Raw genomic sequence first — 19,124 nt, 5'->3', positions numbered from 1 at the left:
ACACGCTAATCCATTAGGTCATTAATGCAGTTCTCTTAGGCCCCATTAGAGCCCAGAACAGAGAGCATGAGTGTTTGAGAGGTGTGTGTGTGTGTGTGTGCTTGTGTGTGTGTGTGCGTGTGTGTGTGTATATACAGAGACAGATACAGAAAGAGAGAGAGCGGGAGAGAGAGAGAGAGAGAGAGAGAGAGAAAGAGGGAGACTACAACACTGAGTGCGCATTAAGGGTGTGATTGGCCACTATTAGAGAGATATCCTTTCACTCTCATGTTATTATTGAGGGGGTCTTCTAGAATATAATCATACATGCCACTTTTGACTCAATGATTTTAGTTAGGTGAAATATACAAAAATATCAAGGCATGGCAGACTACCTAAGAGAGTGAAAAACAGGCTCGGACTCTGTAGTGTTAAGAGCCCCATCCCTCTCTCTCTCTCACACTCACACACACACACACACACACACACACACACACAATCTGTCCCTCTAAAGCTGTAAGCAAGAGACAGGAGGAGTTCTGATGCTGTCTCTCTGTTCCACACCTTAATCTGGAGACACAGTTCCTCCAGTGGGGTGCGCTGGATCTCGGGCAACTGGTAGCTGTCCAGCAGGCTTGCCCGCAGGCCATTGTACAGGTGGTAGCACTTTCCTGGAGACACCCTGCAAACACACAGACAGACACATGCATACATGTGAGCACACACCTATATGATTTATATATCTACGTTCACTACGCTAATATTATGATTCTATGATATATTCCAGGCCAAAGCTAACAACAAAACATGATGGCATGTGTACAGCAAGTTACTAAAGATCTCTACTTCATGCTTTTATACACCTTCGCCTGAAAGGACAGCCAATGTGATGGTGTAGGGAACAGAGCATCACAACTACACCATACACACACACACACACACACACACACACACACACACACACACACACATATAATCCCATCAAGAGAGAGAGATGGTAGGAGATGAAAATGCAAGACAGAGCAATAACGCAAGCTGAGGGATTTGAAATGGATCCGATAGAAGAGAAATGGAGAGAGGGCGAAGCTTCCAGGTGCGGGTCTGAGCGAGCTCATGAATAATGCAAGCACATCACGTTGCTGTGGAGACAGAGCGAATCAGTGAGAGGAGCTACGGGGAAATGTGTGACAGTGCAGGCAGTTCTTTGGCAGGTCTGGTCATTAGCAGCACTGCCAGCAAACAACAGAGGACATAGACAGTGTAGAAAAGGGAAAAAAAATGAAATGTCAATACAAAGAAATAAACAGAGAAAGAGACCTGCTGAGAGAGAGAGAGAGGGGGGGGGGAGAGAGAGAGAGAGAAGAGAGAAGCTTGTTCCAATTCAAATGCTGAAGAATGTATCTGGGATCCTCTTCACATGTGAGTCACCCTAATCCATCTAACCCCATCAGGCTTCAACACATATGCAACAAACTGAAGTGCAATTTACCCTGTCACACACATTCCAGCGAACACAGACATACACGCACACACACACACACCCACCTCTTCTTATTTAATATCGCCGGCGGATAAAAGCTTTAAACATGTGACTGGAACAGGAGCACTCATTTCACATGTCTATCAAACAATTCCCAGCTTAGGCACACAGACAGAGAGAAGCACTAAAGCTACAGAAACACTGACTGGAGCACAGATGGAAGTCACAGTGACAGGGCCTTTAAGAGCATGCACCCACTCAGAGGACAAGAAGAGAAGAGAAGAAAAGAGCGAGACAGAGGAAAGGAAAAGAGCACCATAAAAAGGTTTTGTCCTGCATCACAATGACAGCGTATGGAACAGGGCTGTCATGTTAGCGAATGGTGACGGCTCCAAAGATGAGAGGAACATTTTACCTCCATTTTCTCTTTTCTGTCTTCTTCCTATCTACACAGTTGAGACAATGGAGAATGGAGAGAGGGGCCGAGCCACAGTGGGATCAGACGGGGGGGGGGGGGGGGGGGGGGGGGAGGGTAGGGAGGGAGGGGGGAGAGTCGTGGTACCTGCCAGCGCGACCTTTCCTCTGCTTGGCATTCGCCAGGCTCACCCACTCCGGCGTCATGGTGCTGATGTTGTTCTGGGTGTCAAAGTGCGTCTCCTTAATCTTGCCACCGTCTATTACATACACCACGTCGTCTATAGTGATACTGACAGGGAAAGAGACAGACAAAAAAGAAGGGGGGGAGGCATGAAATTACATCCATTTATTTGGGGTGTCCTGTGTGATTATCTTGTTATATATTCAGAAAATATATATTTTTTTCTGCCCTCTAAACAGCCGAAAAGATAGAGGATGAGACAGAGAGAGAGAGAGAGAGAGGGAGAGGGAAAGAGTATGTTCTGTGTCAATTACTGCAATCGGGATCATGATGAGCTCCAGATCAAAACATTATTTTGCAGTTAAGGTTTACATTTATTAGAGAAATCCAGTAAATTAAAATAAAAACCCAACATTCATTCATGTATTCCACTTAAACAAAGACAGCCAACAGCAGAATTGTAAATTAAATGCGGGTAGTGAGCATAGGGTGTATAGTAGCTATATATAATAATGGATGGACACTGTAACTTTGTTTTGTCCTTTTGCTACATGGATTGAACTGTAAATATATTATTTTCTTTCAACTAGGAGGTGGGTTGGGTGAAGGGTTCAAGAATCTGTGCATGAGGGAAGAGTTGATTCATGATCTAACGGTTAGCTAGTTAGCTAGCTATTGCAAGAGTGTGTACTAGCAACATATTAATATATCTATATTAATTCTATTTGGACCAAAATTGCACTAGCCTTATTTTTTTGAAGTTTTAACCTACTGAATATATTGCAAAATTCCACATCATAATTTCTACTCTGCTTCCAAATATGGACATCCCTAAGCACATCATCCATGACATCAGTGCAGAGCTAACCAGAAGCTGCTCTGCTCTGCCGGATGTCCATGTAGCCCATCACCCCCTCCACTGGTCCATGAGAGCCGTATGATGGACTTCATCTTCACAAGGATGGAGGCAGAATCTTTGCCAGAACTCTCAAAAATGTGGCCCTAGGACAGAATCCAACCAACTCACAACCCCATCCTCCCTACCTTATCCGCTACCCTCCCCCACCTTATATGCAAGGCAGCGCCTTCACCAACTGGCCTCCCCCCTCAAAACAAGCATATACACTACCTCATTGCAAGCATATACACTACCTCATTGCAAGCATATACACTACCTCATTACAAGCATATACACGACCTCATTGCAATCATATATACTACCTCATTGCAATCATATACACTACCTCATTGCAATCATATACACTACCTCATTACATGGCAACTCCCCAGCCCAGCAGTAAGCAGAAGGGAGAGAGCCTCCTCTCCCAGCAGCCACAGAGGCATCAGAGTTATGCTGCAGCTGAGGCCCAACCCCCTCCTGCAGCCCACCAACCCTCTGAGCTGGGAGAAATCAAACACCTGTTTCACAAGCTATGTGCCGGTCATCTCAAACAGTGAGTTGAACACACACAAAGACATACAGTGGGGAAAATAAGTATTTGAACCCCTGCCGATTTCGCAAGTTTGGCCACTTGCAAAGAAATGTGTGATCTATAATTGTAATGGTAGGTGTATTTTAACAGTGAGAAATAGAATATCAACAAACAAATCCAGAAAACTGCATTTTATAACATTTATGACTTTATTTGTATTTGATGCAGAAAATAAGTATTTGAACCCCCAAGCAATCAGCAAGAATTCTGGCTCCCAATGACCAGTTATGTGCCCAAGAAGCACACAGATTAGTCCTCATTAGGCCTAACAAGGTACACCTGATCTCAACTGGTGACGTGTATAAAAGAAACCAGTCCAAAGAATCATACTTCACACCTTCAACCTCACCACCATGGGCAAGACCAAAGAGTTGACCAAGGACGTCAGAGATAAGATTGTAGACCTGCACAAGGCTGGAATTGGTTACAAAACCATCGGCAAGCAGCTTGGTGAGAAGCAGACAACTATTGGTGCGATTATTCGTTAATGGAAGCAACACCAAACAACTGTCAATCGCTCTAGGTCTGGGGCTCCATGCAAGATATCCCCTCGTGCGGTATAGGTGATCATCCGGAAGGTGCACAATAACCCCAGAACTACACAGGGGGAGCTTGTCAATGATCTCAAGGCAGCTGGGACCACAGTCACCAAGAAAACCATTGGCAACACACTACGCCGTAATGGTTTGAAGTACTGCAGCACTCGCAAGGTCCCCCTGCTCAAGGAAGCACATGTACAGGGCCGTCTGAAGTTTGCCAATGAACACTTAAATGATTCTAAGGAGGATTGGGAGACAGGATGTGGTCAGATGAGACCAAAATCAAGCTCTTTGGCATCAACTCGACTTGCCGCGTTTGGAGGGGGAAGAATGCTGAATATGACACCATCCCCACCATCAAGCATAGAGGTGGAAACATTATGCTTTGGGGCTGTTTCTCTGCCAGAGGTACAGAACGACTCCACTGCATCGAGGGGACTATGGATGGGGCCATGTAACGTGGAATATTGGGCTTGAACCTCATTCCCTCATTCCCTCCCATTGAAAACGCAACCTTAAGGATTTGGAGAGGATCTGCAAAGAGGAGTGGACCAAAATCCCTCCTGAGATGTGTGTAAACCTGGTGACCAACTACAAGAAAAGTCTGACGTCTGTGCTTGCCAACAAGGGTTATTCCACCAAGTACTAAGTCATGTTTCGCTAGGGGTTCAAATACTTATTTTCTGCATCAAATGCAAATTAAGTCATAAATGTTATAAAATGCAGTTTTCTGGATTTTTTTGTTGATATTCTGTTTCTCACTGTTAAAATACACCTACTATTACAATTATAGATCACACATTTCTTTGCAAGTGGTCAAACTTGCAAAATCGGCAGGGGTTCAAATACTTATTTTCCCCACTGTATATGAGGTTTACATATTCTTCAGCTCGGGTAAATAGTGTAGCGAATTACACAATCACTGACATGGACCTCCTCATACTATATATATATCAGAAAGCAAACTCCCTTCTCAGACCATAACCAATTAAATATATGTCTGAAAATGAATGGGCTGTAACACACATATGAAACCCAGTAAGCTGCACAAGCTCAATCTGACCTACAGATGGGCTACAGACAGCACAGAAAAATTTATTCAAGCCCTAAAAAAACCTGAATGAACTAATCAAATACCTTTACAAATAAATCATTCCCTAATGACAAAAAAGTATCATCAACATGTCCGTTTATGAGCTGAAACTGATTTTCCGCAAAAATAGCTGGCCAGAAAGACAGCCAAAATACAAAGATATGGGAAATGGTTTGACACAGAATTAAAAATATCAGGAGAAAACAAAGGCCTCCATCCACAAAACAAAGACTTAAGACTGCAATATTGTAAAACTCTAAAAAGCTACAACAATCAGAAAAAGAAAGCAAAACTACTCCAACAAACACTATACGAAATTGAAGATCAGCAAAATCAGTTTAGTGTGGATTACTTTGTGTTTTAAAAAGAAGAACCCATTTAAAATGGAAATTTTTGGATTGCACATTTTCAAAACTTTTACAGTGAAATACAATCAACAAAAACAAAATCAGAACCAGATCAAAGAAAAAACTACACAATTTCGAATCTATATTTAAAAACAACCAAAATCCACTTGACCACCCCATTTCAAGTGAAGACTTGGCAAGTGAACAATTAAACTCTTCTTGAACTCTTAAACTTCTTAAACTGTTTTCCTGATATCTGGAATAATTGAGTTATTACCCCAATTCCTAAAAGTGAAAACAAATTCAACACAAATTGGACCCCAATAATTATCTGTGAGAGCATTAATCTGGGGGAGGCATTTAGTAGCATTTTAATTGACAGAGTTCAAACCTTCCTTTACAAACACAATGCTAAGAGTAAGAATCAAATAGTCTTTCCCTCAAACCACTGATCATATTTACTCATATTTCATATTCACAGACCATATTTACCCTACACACCCTTATCAGTAAACATAAAAAAAGACACAAAAATGGAGAAATATTTGCTTGCTGTGTTGATTTTCTTAAAAGCATTTGATCCTATTTGGCACACAGTATTATATTACACACTTTTAGAAAGTGGTCTAGACTCTAGAGGGTAGAGTATATGATGTGATTAAATCAATGTATACGAACAATAAATGCACACTAAAAATGGACAGATAAATCAGAGCTCTTTACACAGAGATGTGGACTGAGACAAGACTGCAGCCGGAGTCCAACACTGTTCAATATCTGTATTAATGAGGTGCAGTTGGAACACTCTGCAGCCCCTGGACTCGCCCTTCAAGACGCAGAGGTCAAAGTCCTGCTCTATGCAGACTGGACCTGCTGGAGAAGTACTGCACTACAGACCTGGGCCCTGGCAGGTAATCTTATGAAAACAAAAATCTTGATTTTCCAAAACAAGCCCAGATGTCAGGAACACAGACACATGTTCAGTCTAGCTAGCACCTTCCTAGAGCACGCAGTGCAGTTTAAGATAAGATAAACTTTTTTTAATCCCGTTCAGTTGTCATAGCAGCAAGGTAGTAGGAATAGGAATCAAGTATCTATACATAAACATCAAAAATAAATTAATACAAATTTGAATAAGAATAAGCCTCGGTATACCTCGGTACTGCATCAGGAAGTTTCAGCACAGCCGTGAATGCACTTGAAGATAAGAAAAGAAACCTAAAGAGCTCTCTATGTTATCCAAACTTTACTATATAAATATGCCAGTCACAATCTGGTGCTCATGATCTGACAGCATAATACAGCCTGTTGCACCATATGGCCGTGAGGTCTGAGGTCCGCTCAGTATGCAGGACCAGCATCCAACGGAAGCCCTCATGCCAAATTCTGTCGATCTATATTGACAGTCCAAACAAAAATACCCAACAACAGGGCAGACTTAGGCTGTTATCCAAGGGCTTTATCTACTGAAAAACAAACTCTAAAACTCTGGATGCATCTGAAGTCTAGTCTCAAAAATACACTCCAGTGTGAGGCATTAAAAACCCAGGAACCCAACCCAGAAGAGTCCTCTGAGCCAGCTGGTGCTGAAGCTCACTAACTCAATGACTAAAACTGATACACAACACGCTCAGACCAATGCTACTCCCAAACCATCAATCTGTGTCAATAAAATCATCAGACAAGCAAAAGAAGACTATTTAGAACATTGGAGAAGCCAAACTACCAGTCAAAGTAGAATTAACTTAAAATCTGACCCTAAAAAGAGAGTATACATGGACAGAGATCTCCTCTGTCAGAGATACGAAACTGGGGCATCTCCTGACCAAGTACAGGCTCAATGACAACAACCTTACAGTGGAAACAGGTAGACATAGGGACACCTGGCTGGCTAAAGAGGACAGAACATGTGGTCACTGCCAGGCTGAGACAGAGGAGCACTTTCTTCTTCACACAGAAATAAGAAAACCTCTGTTCTGTCAATTTAAAAGCATCCACCCAAACTTTGACGACCTTCACAAAAATGAAAAGAAAAACATGGCTCTCCTCTCAGAAGAGAGACCTTCAGCAGCTTTGGCAGCAAAATATATTCAATTATGTCGTTACCTGAGGGCCACTAGCTTATTCCCCCTCTAATATCTGTGTTTGTTTTCTGTAGGTTTGAGGTTACGTAAGGTTACACATAGACATTTTGATTTTATTTCTTAGATTCCTTTTTGTCCATCCGTGATTTGTCATGCCAATAAAACACTTGAATTGAAATTGAAAATTGAGAGAGACGGAGAGAGAGACGGAGAGAGAGACAGAGATAGAGAGAGAGAGAGAACCTCTGCTATTGCATTACAGATACTTATTGCCAATGTCAGGGACATATGTTTAGTTCAAAGGCAAATGAAGACTCTAACACACACGCACTCACGCACACGCACGCACACGCACACGCACACGCACACGCACACGCACACACAGGGAGCTATAAATAAGCCCATCAGTGGGCATGAAAGCCCATCAGTTTGGATGTGAAGCGCAGTGGAAGTGTTGTGTGTATTTTGGGTGAGGTTGCTGGAGCCTGTTTAAAGGCGTTTGCTGTAGACTCATTAGCCATGCTGTGTGCCCAGCACTGAGTGCTGACAGAGCTCTCGGATGTGATAATTAACCCCGAAACATGACGGGCCTGTCAAACAGCTTCGCTCCATGTGACCGACAAAATGAATCACACCCCTGCTTCACCACTCACAGGAAGGACGTCAGCTATGGGTTTCATACCCAAACACAGTACACAAACACAGTACACTACATGTTCTGAAATGGCATCCTCATTTGCGGTTTTGACTTATTTCCCTGAATGAACAGTAAAAGTATTTGCTTTTAAAATGGATTTGAAAGCCCACTTTAATCTTAGACCAAAGAGAGCCCTTCCTGCACACCGATGTCTGTGACAAAAGGACATTCCATGTCCACTACTTACACATTACGCAAGTGATATTGGGAATACATAGGTGATATTGGTGATACGTAGGTGATATTACTATTTGTTTTTTGGATCTACTACTCTTTATATTACTTGTTTATTTATTTAATTTATTTTTATTATAATTTGATCACACTTGATATTTATATTCTGTATATTAATCAGCTGTATTGTTTCACCATACTGTGTCTATTTAGTTTTCTCTGTTTGACTTCTCTTACATATGTGCATCATGCTACAAGAACCAGAACCAGCCAGTATCAGTATTTCAACATTTACCCAGGAGAACACCTTCTCACATCACATCATAACATAACAACATATTCACATATTCACCTGGTTTCAGCAATGTTAGTGGCTATCACAATCTTCCGGACTCCAGGTGGAGGTCTTTTGAAGACCTGAGTGGGGAAAGATCATATTTTAATCCATGAAATTCTGCAGGGCGCTCAGTAGTTTCTGGGGGAGAAGAGGTGCATAGAGGGGGGAGGAAGGACTCACCATTGTCTGGTTGACCGTGGGCATGAGAGAATGGAGTGGAATTATCACAAACTTATCTGGAAAAAAGCACAAATGTCATCCATGTTATCAGATACTGACAAAAGATAGATTTTCACTTGACATGCTACAGGGTTTCTAACTGGCAACCTAGATGCCTTCTGATTGACATTTAAAAAAATCTACCACAGACAGCTACTTCTGCAGGACATCTATACTAGAGGTAAATGCATCTTTACAACCAATGGAATGATCTGCTTTTATATCTATGTTCGAAAGACAGGCAGGGTGCGTTGTTTATACAGAAAGTCACTGGCAATTGTTGTATTTTCTAACCTAATAGTCATTGGCAATGCAATGAATGCCTTTAAAACACCAAACCGATTTAATACTGGCATATAATGAATATGAGATGTATGTCCATACCAAAAATTATTTTCTGACAGGGCTCAGCAAAAGTGAGAAGGCAGGACTTTTGGCTCATCACTAACCTACACATTCTTTATAACCTACTGCTGAACTGAATGACAGGCCAGACACCCAGTATCGCAACTGTAGCATACTCAGTAACCAAACCAGTCCAATCTTGCATTCTTTGTTTGCACTGAAACGGAATCTGTACCAGGCTAAACGACAAATTACCAGAACTACCGCATTTTTATTCATTCATTTTTTATTCAAGCACACTTTAACCAGAAGTAGTGTAAAACGCATGCCCTGTCACAACAAGAGCACAATATAATGTTGTCACTACGGATGTGAATCTTTCATGAAAAAGACAATCCGATTCGTATCTCGATACATGGGCACGATACGATACAAGAAAAGATGCATGTTGATAAAAAAACGATTCAGTACGATTCAGTGCGATTCGATGCGATTCGATTCGATGCGATTCGATTCAATGCGATTCGATGCAGTTCAATAAATGAAAACACTGCGTTGTGAGGAAACAATGGACCTCATTCTCGAACATTTTCTTAAGTGTCTTCTTAAATATTTTCTTACCAACTTCGAAAGACCAACCTCAGAAAAGACCTCCGCCGGATTCATGAACGCCTGGAAATGTGTTCTTAAACCGCCAAAGTTTTCTTAGCTGTGCACTGATTCTTTAATTGAACTCGTTTTCTCATGCACATGAACTTGCATACAGAAACGCCCCGCCAGCTCCTTATAAGGGCATGCTATTGCAATGTGTGCACACTCCACAGGCAACGCAAAAGCAACTTCAGACTGATCAAAATCATGTCAAAGCCAGCACCGGTAAACCCAGACCTAATTTCACCGGTGCAGAAGTGGAGGTACTGTTGCAGATTGTAGATGTGTCCATTCTATTCCACTATGGCTATATCCACACGATTGAGTTTAGTGCTTATTTATTTATTCACTGCCATTTGCAGTGTTCGTATAGTGCTTTTATTTATGTTAGGACATCACGATGGCTCGGTCTCGGAATCATGACTATAAATGTTAAACTTAATTGTTAATGATACAAATATTCCCCTTTTTATTATTATTATAATTATTTAAATCCGAGGATGTCTGTAGTTCTCACGCAATCAACGCAATCAAGGAGCTAGCATAGCATTGGCCATTGAAATGAATAGCGTAGCTAGCATAGCATTGGCCATTGAAATGAAAATCGTAGCTAGCATAGCATTGGCCATTGAAATGAATAGCATAGCTAGCATAGCATTGGCAATTGAAATGAATAGCATAGCTAGCATAGCATTGGCCATTGAAATGAATGGGAGTTGTAATCTGTCATTCTCTCCAGGTCTATATTATACCTCCATGTACCTCGGTGCGTTATTTGTGAGAATACAGCCTGATTGGCTTATGCTATGCAGGTTTTGGCCAATGACAGGCTGTCAATGTTCTGACAGATTCAATGCAACAGGTTTTGTGTAGCAATTTAACGGAGAGACAAGCGCTTGTGAACCGGTTAATAACATTTAAATCGGGCAAAGACCGGTTCATGTCATTTTAATACCGATACAGGACTTCGAATCGATGTAGTCGTATCTTACACGCTAAAAACGGATAACGATACGTATCGGTTCTTTTTTACACCCCTAGTTGTCACAATACTAACTGAGTTTCCATCAAATTATTTAATGCAAATTAACGCTTAAACTTCACATAAAATGTTTTAACTTGCATAAGAAATTTATTCACTGGAAAGAGGTGATAGAAGTGATCGCTGTATACTGAGAGGTGAAAATGATACTGGTCGATAGTTGCATCAACAGGGGGTTTGTTGCAATTGTATCCATTAGGGAATTTTATCCGTGTCTGTTCAAGTTTCCCTTGTAGTCCCTAGTTTTTGACACCCCCAGCTGTTCACAGCTCCTCCCGCGACGAGGAGAGTGTACATTTTTAGATCCGCATAACACAGCTAATTTAAGCGGGCACAGACATGTCTTGGCTGAATTTTCATGAATGTACTTAAAATATGCAAATGTCTTGGGTGGAAACCAGCTGCTATCGGGTTTACGTTGTTGGAAGTCAAAACCAAACTTGAGAGAATCTCCCAGGGCAACTTCAACCAGTGTTAATAGGGCAGATCAAGAATACAGTGGACACTTCACCACCAGCCTAGTAAATAGGGGCCTACAAAAATCAAGCTCAGACGTGATTCTTTATCCATTAGCCTTCAGTCAATTAAAGCATCCGACACACACACACACACACACACACACACACACACACACACACACACCGTCCAGGAGAGTCACCCCACTGTCCAACCTCCCCATTCCAAACACGCAATATCATATTTGCCACAGCGGGCAGGGTAATAAAACACATTAGCCTACCTGCATAATACCTAGGCTACATGTTGCGTCAGAGACGACGAGCCTGGGCATTGAATAGTGTCATTATGCCAGCTGCCAGTTCACACACAAGCTACCAGCTGCTGCTAACATGCGTCTTAAGACGCAAAGGGCTGTGCTCATACCCCCTCTCACAACTCTCCCACACATAGTGTCTAAACAGAATTTAGCATGCACTCGTCTTGGGGGACAAGTTCTCAAACGCTGTTTTTTTTAACTAGTTGTATTTAGCTTACATTTTTTGTTTTAGATCTAAAAAAATACAGAAGTGTGGACCTCGGTGACCTTATAGCTGGTTACAGGCATTGCTGTCACTTGAACTTGTTGATGTTTGTTTAAATACCCATGAAATACTTGGTAGGGCATTAGTTGACGCCAAGTCAAAATTCCATGAAACCTATGGCTGATACACACAGCATGTTACGTCTTAACTGGATGAATATTGACTGAAATCCGAGGTTAAACATCAGTTTCTCCAATATTTCAACTGGGTTGGTTTGAATGGAGGAAATGAACACATACAGCTAAAAATGATGGGTGATGTATAGGTTGCTGCGGTTTGAATGAAAACCAGCTGCTTCACAAGGCATTTGTTTTGCTAGCTTTCCCTGAGTGATAGCCGGGAGCGGTGAGCTCTCAGCCTGCTGCCTGCTGTGAACCGATTAGGTGGGAGGGACTACAGAATACAACGATCACTTTTCAATAATGTGTAGTGAATGAAACAACAAGTTAATGTAAGCCCTACGTTGCAAAGAGAATTGGCATATTTAGCTTGCGGCCATTGACAAAGATCAATTTGAAGAAACAAAACGGCTGACGCACAGACATGTCAATCATGGAGCTGAATTTTTTCATGAATAACAAAGAGCAAATTCAGGAAAAACAAATATTTCTTTCCATCACATTATTTGTACTTGCCTGAATAACATATCTGTATTCAGGTACATCATAATTGAGGTATGATTTATAACTTGACAACTGGTGTGCAAAGGTTTATTTGTTGTGTGTGTGTGTGTGTGTGTGTGTGTGTGTGTGTGTGTGTGTGTGTGTGTGTGTGTGTGTGTGTACCTGACTTGAACATCTGCTGAGCCATGAGAAGGTCATTAAGACCACTAATGTTGTCCCAGCCAGGCAGGAAGACCAGAATGGCCCCATCCTGAAACACACAAACACTACATTATGAGGTTCAAGCATGCATTAAAACACACAGACACACCCAGACATGCTCACTCAATCACTCACTAACTCTGCTTCTCTGTCTCTCTTACAGACACACAACAACAAGACAGCATATATTCTCAATCAGCCTCTAATATAGAACCTGCTAAAATGTATACCTGTACAGCACTCGCCGTGGGTAAAAGCCTTTGCGGAAATAAATGTTGTAGACTTTCAGGTAGCGCTCGAGATGTCTGACAACCCCCTATGACAAAGCAGGGCTGCTACTTGTGTCACGCGTAATGGCTGCATTTGCGCGTGTGCACTTCAAAGTGAGAGAGGAAAATATTACTCAGAGCAAAAGGGCAACGTGAGTCAAATGGGCAGACAGACAAACTGCCTCTCCTGGGCAACGGCCCTCTTATATGTGCAGGAGCCTTCACGCAGACGTCTACCTGACCTCACTAAGACAGGGGAGCACCTCTCACGCAGTCGAGAGGAGGGAGGCAGAGTGTAGTGGACAGGGAGAGAGAGAGAGAGAGAGGGAGAGAGAGAAAGGGAAATGGAGAAGTACGGGGGGATGGGGGGGAGAACAAGGCGGAGGATGGAGAGTGTAGAAACAAAGCGGAGAGCTGAGGGACACGGCAGCCTTGTTTTCAATTTATCCTTCACTTTAGACCAGATGCTGTGCAACATTTAAAACACAGCTATCACAAGCTCATGTCTGTGACAGCCACAAAGGAGTAGATGAATGTGCAGGGGAATGAGTAAGTACTGTATGTGTGTGTGTGTGTGTTCACATATACGAGCATGTTAGTGCACACATCAGTACTCTTCCTGACCCACTTTCCTCTTCCTTGTGGAGCCAGGCTGACATTAAAAGGCACACAATTCCCAAATGCGATGCCTAATTAATGACCATTAATCTGTGGCTTCCACAACATACATCATCCCCCCCAGGGCCACGAGGTGTGTGACGTGGGGACAACATCCTCCTCACTGCGTCCCTGCTTTCTCCTGCCTCACACCTTCCTTCCAGCCAACACCTTGCTCTCGCTGTCGGGACAGGCGGCCGAGGGGGTGAAAGCTGGCGAGATCAAGAGGAAGATAAAAGGCTGGCAGAGAGTCTCGTGAGGGCCCTTTTGGCGATTGTGCGAAAGAGCGCCCGCCCACGTACAATCTCCTCAACAAAGACTCGGCCTTCACCTGGCCGCCTTTCCTTATGCACACAAGGGTGCTCCATTCACAAACACGTGCACACAAGAATGGCTAATTCATTTTACATCGCACTGAAGCCACATTAACACACTCACACACCCTCTTCCTTGCTGAACATAAAAACGTTTCCCCAACACGCATCTTACTTAAACAATGAAATGACAAATGGCCCCTTAAAGGCAAGACTTCAAGCGCTGCCAAGACAGACTCTGTCTATCTGATTACACCAGAGGAGGAGAAAAGTGAACACACACAAAACACTATATCGCAAAGCTCTTGAAATTTAGACACTGAGCACAGACATAGTGCTAAAATAGTCGTATAATGTCTGCAGTGTAGAGGGTAGACAACTCATTCCCGATTCATATAAATAAGTCTATCTTACAGAGAGAGACTACTCTCAAGGGTACAGTACTCTGGGCTTCCATCCAATAAGGGCAGAAGCAGCAGGCCTGGCGTCGGTTCAGCTAATGAGATGAAGTGGCATCTGCACAGCTGCAGTGCTCTGGCAGGGGATGGGACAGCCTTGCCTCGCTTCGCCCAGGGGAGGCCTGCAGTGCATCTTCATTAAGGCAGGGCGTAACGTCGGAGCAGACACCCGTAAGCCCCGGAATCTCCTCACAGATAAGAACGAGCACCACTGATCAAAGAGTGGGAGGAAGAGGAGGGAGGGAGCAGTAGAATAAAGGAAAGGGAGGAAGAAGAAGGGTGCTGCCGAAGAGAGGAGAGGACTGGCAGGAATAGAGAGAGAGAGAAAGAGCGAGAGAGAGAGAAAGGCAGATAGGCAGATCACACGCGTATCATCTGTTAAGCTCTCCTATTAACAACCATCTAGTTGCCAATAAGCTCCTGCTGTGGCAGTCCTCACCCCCACTACACCCCTTCTGTCTCTGTTCACTCACTCCCTCTCACACACAGCCATCATTTACACTCAGGGTGAGCATGTAGGAGACAAAAACACATACACACAGAGACACAGAGACACAAACACACTTGACACAGACACACACAGAGACACAGAGAGACAAACACACACTCAGTACTCACATCCTCTTTCATCACAATATGTCTAATGAGTTCCACGATCAATTCCAGGTCGATTTTGTCATCGTCATCCATCATCTCCATCACGTCAATGGTGCTGTCTGAGAACCTGCCAATCACAGTCAATCACGAGAGTCAGCATTGGTGCTCATAAACCTTTTTAGGAAGCTCAGCTACAACCCACTTTGTTTTTATTTCATGAGCTACAACTACAGTCCACTGTGAACAACAACATTTCCACAGTCCAGATGGTGTCAGAAAAGTTAATGTACTGCTGATAGAACAAACAACACTAGTCAAACATTTGAAAACATTTCATGATGTTAATGGCAACATGAAATACAAAATCATCTTCAATGATGTTTGGTTAAATGAACAATGGTGCCGCCAACATGATTCTGACACTGACACCAATCTTTCTCAACCATCCTCATAAATGTGATATCCTTATCAGAAAGGCCAGAGAGTTTGAGCTCTGCTGTGTGTGTCGGGTGGAAGTGAGAGGGGGTCTGTGACTGACTTATCCCTGAGGGTGCGTGCGTAGCAGGGCCAGCTCTCCCGGTACTCGGCCTCCTTCTGCTCCTTCTCTGGGCGGGACACTTGGCCCTGCATGAAGCCCCGCTTCCACCTGGGCCTGCGCTCCTTTTTCTGAGGCTGGTATCTAAGGAGACACACACGCAAAACACAGAGAGGCCCAGTCTGGGAATGAACACAGCTTGCACAGTGAGTATGTGCGATGAGGAAATTGACTGAAGAGGGCCACACAACTTCACCAATCACACTTCACACTTCAATTAGCACATGCTAGTTCATCTTTATCCATGAGATTCCCTTTCTTTAGAAAATCTCAGATCTTGTGCATGTTAATAGCTAAGCAGCACAAAGTAATAACCATCTCTCTGTAAAATCCAAATGTAAACATGGAATGATTATTTCATATGTAGTCTAGTCCTTTATGTCTTATTTGTTCTAATAGAAACTACTACCGGTACAACCATTAAACTAAAGACAAATAAGGCTGTTGAATTTCTTCGAAAAAACACCTACAACCATAAAACTAAAGATGCATTTTCCACAAGAAGATGTGAAGTGTGATTGTTTAACAGTAGCAGAGGATTGTTAACCCTTGCCCAGCAAATGACAGACTATACAGCCCTAACACATGAGCATACAGCACAGAGTAGAGTTTATGATTAATAAAACACTATTCAAAAAGAGTTTATAGTCTGTATTCATTGTGTGCAATAAGCTACATAACTTTACCAGATCAAGGCAAAAGGAGGAAAATATCTGACCCGACAACCTTTGTACGGTGACGCCAAAACCCTCCCACCCACCCACATACCAGTCACTCAGCCATTTTTCCTTTCCGGTGCTTTATTTCAAGTAGTCTAAGGAGGTTTGGAGTGACTGTCGCTATACAATAAATGTCTGATCAATCAATGTATGCTGCTGAGGATATGCACAGCCCACATGTGGTTGGCTGGGCGAAGCAAATGCCGTCCAGTGGAACTTACCTGAGCATCTCCAGCACGTCCTCCAGCAGGTACTCCTGGACTGGGTATGTGAAGCCAGGAATATGAACCATTGGGCAGTTACCTTCAGGGGGGGAGGGCAAAGGAAGTCAGAGGTCTTGATAGCAAGCTGATAAACACAATCATGTTTCTGTAACACTTCAGCTAGTTGGCTGTGCATCCTACAAAATGTGAAGCACTGTGTAATCATATGTGTGAGGAAACAGCAGACCAGGAGATTAAGTGGGCTTTTAAAAATGTTAAACAAAACTTGCTTTGAAGCAGGGAGAAATCTCATGGCTGGGTACAAGTGTCCATTTTCTTTGGAAGCTATATCAATTTGTTGATTGGCTACTGTGGAAATTCTCAATTGCTGCCTTCCAAATGGAGAACATGTCAAGCATGAGTTACTACACTGACTGGGATCGTGCATTAAACTGTCAGTGGATGTTACATTTCCATTCTTTAGTAATGACATTCGACAGTCCAAATGACACTTTCCACATTACAGTCTCTTCTCACCAAAGTACTTGCTGAATTTTTCTGCATTGAGTGTAGCGCTCATGAGAACCACCTTCAGGTCATCTCGGACCGACAGCAGGTCCTTCACAATAGTGAGAAGAACATCAGATTGTAGGTTCCGCTCATGGATCTCATCCAGAACCAGGTGGCTAATGCTGGACAGGTGTCTAAGAATAGGTGAAACCAGATAAAGAGGATCAGGTTGGGTATTATCAAGTGTTCAAGGGAAAGAAAATTACAGCCACATTTATGCATTCAATTTCATTTTAGTCATTACTAATTTAGCCCTCGGGTTATTACAAGTATTACAGTGAAATGTAATTTCATTCATTTTCAAATCAATTTAGCATTTACTTATTTACAATAAGTAGTGTGTGTGTGTGAGAGAGAGAGTTTGTGTGTGTGTGTGTGTGAGAGAGAGAGAGAGATTGTGTGTGTGTGTGTGTGTGTGTGTGTGTGTGTGTGTGTGTGTGAGAGAGAGAGAGAGAGAGACTTGTGGGAACCCTAAACAAAAATCACATTGGTCTGTAGTCTTAGCTTTAGTATCCTAGCTTTCTTGGTCATGTTACTCGGTACAACCAGGAAGTTGTGCATTCCATAAAAACAAAAACCATTATACTGTAAATAGTTAGAACTAATTTCTGCTCATAAAAAAATATACAACAGGAAATGTTTTCCTACTATCTCCAGGCTTGTTTGAAGGCTTTCATGTCATTTGTGTCAAAGAAAGCGACAGGAAGTGTAGGTATCGTCTCTCTGCAGGTTGCAGGAACATAAAGGCAGCTACAGACCTTGGGCTTTCTGTAAGTCTGCTTAGAGTCTATACAGACCTGCAGTGGCCTGATAAACCAAAGCCTCATCAATGACGCCAGTGAGAGAGAATGACAAAGCTAGGTGAAAAGAGGGAAGGAAGGAGAGTGAAAGAGAGAGAGAAGGGGAGAATAGGAGAGCGATGAATGGGAGGAGGACACTCACTGATCGGAGCGGAGCCACTGAAGAATAATGCCCGTCGTACAATACAAAACAGAGCCTTGTTTCCGTGGTAACCGGCTGAAAAGCAGAGCCAAGAGTAGGGGAGGGGGCAGGGAAGGGGGGGGGGGGGATAAAAGAAAAAAAAAAACAGGACATAAGAATTTAATAAAACACAAATTATTTCAGGTTTATATATTTTCACATTCCCTATAAACAAAAACAAATGAAAATAAAAAACCCACATTTTAACATGAACAACATATCTGTGTAACTGCTTTTGAAAACTGAGGGATATAGAGAGAACGAGAGACAGACCGACAGAAGGAAGCAACCAAAAAGACGACACACACGACCCCTAAGGGTTTCACAGACACATCCCCATTCCTTCTGTCATCATCTATTATTAACTCTCCGACCCTCATCTACCCTGCACCCCTCTCAGCTCTCTGTACCTTCACCTTCTCCATCTGCTCGGCCTCCGTTGCCGCAGATTAACTGTGTCACTCTTTCGACTCCCTACCATGATCTGTACCCTTTCACATCGATCCATCCTCATACCACCTTCATCAGTAAAGCTATTGCTCTAGCCATGTGTTCCTCCTCATTCATAGGAGACTGGAGGCTGTGATGTTCTACTCCCTCTTGCCTCCCTCTGGACCCTGTTAGTCCCCGCCAAACCAACCAAAGCTGCATAAGGCCCCAGGTGGAAACAACCACAAACGTTGCCCTCTGAAAATAAATAAATAAGTAAGCTAAATCCACACTGTCTGTCCATAAATGTGAACATTGTGGAATTTTCCAGCGATGAAAATAGCTAAAGCTAAAACAAGATCAAACCATGGTGACGATTATCAATAATAA

At 42.8% G+C, this 19,124-nt stretch overlaps 1 protein-coding gene across 1 annotated transcript in view; it reads right to left on the bottom strand.

Moving 5' to 3' along the window:
- The window catches only part of dhx36 (DEAH (Asp-Glu-Ala-His) box polypeptide 36), a 33,653-nt gene that overhangs the window by 10,912 nt on the left and 3,617 nt on the right, over window positions 1-19,124 (bottom strand). The window contains exons 7-16 of the mRNA XM_012832752.3: window positions 18,267-18,341; window positions 17,292-17,458; window positions 16,773-16,854; window positions 15,776-15,916; window positions 15,259-15,364; window positions 12,904-12,991; window positions 9,002-9,057; window positions 8,837-8,901; window positions 2,022-2,165; window positions 544-661 (exon numbers count right to left, since the gene is read on the bottom strand). Of these exons, the coding sequence (XP_012688206.2) occupies window positions 544-661; window positions 2,022-2,165; window positions 8,837-8,901; window positions 9,002-9,057; window positions 12,904-12,991; window positions 15,259-15,364; window positions 15,776-15,916; window positions 16,773-16,854; window positions 17,292-17,458; window positions 18,267-18,341 (1,042 nt within the window). The remainder of the gene's footprint in view (window positions 1-543; window positions 662-2,021; window positions 2,166-8,836; window positions 8,902-9,001; window positions 9,058-12,903; window positions 12,992-15,258; window positions 15,365-15,775; window positions 15,917-16,772; window positions 16,855-17,291; window positions 17,459-18,266; window positions 18,342-19,124) is intronic.

This window comes from Clupea harengus, chromosome 9 (genome assembly GCF_900700415.2).
Source record: "Clupea harengus chromosome 9, Ch_v2.0.2, whole genome shotgun sequence".
Lineage (NCBI taxonomy): Eukaryota > Metazoa > Chordata > Actinopteri > Clupeiformes > Clupeidae > Clupea > Clupea harengus.
The sequence above is the reverse complement of the archived record's forward strand: the minus strand, read 5'-3'. Positions and strand labels throughout refer to the sequence as shown.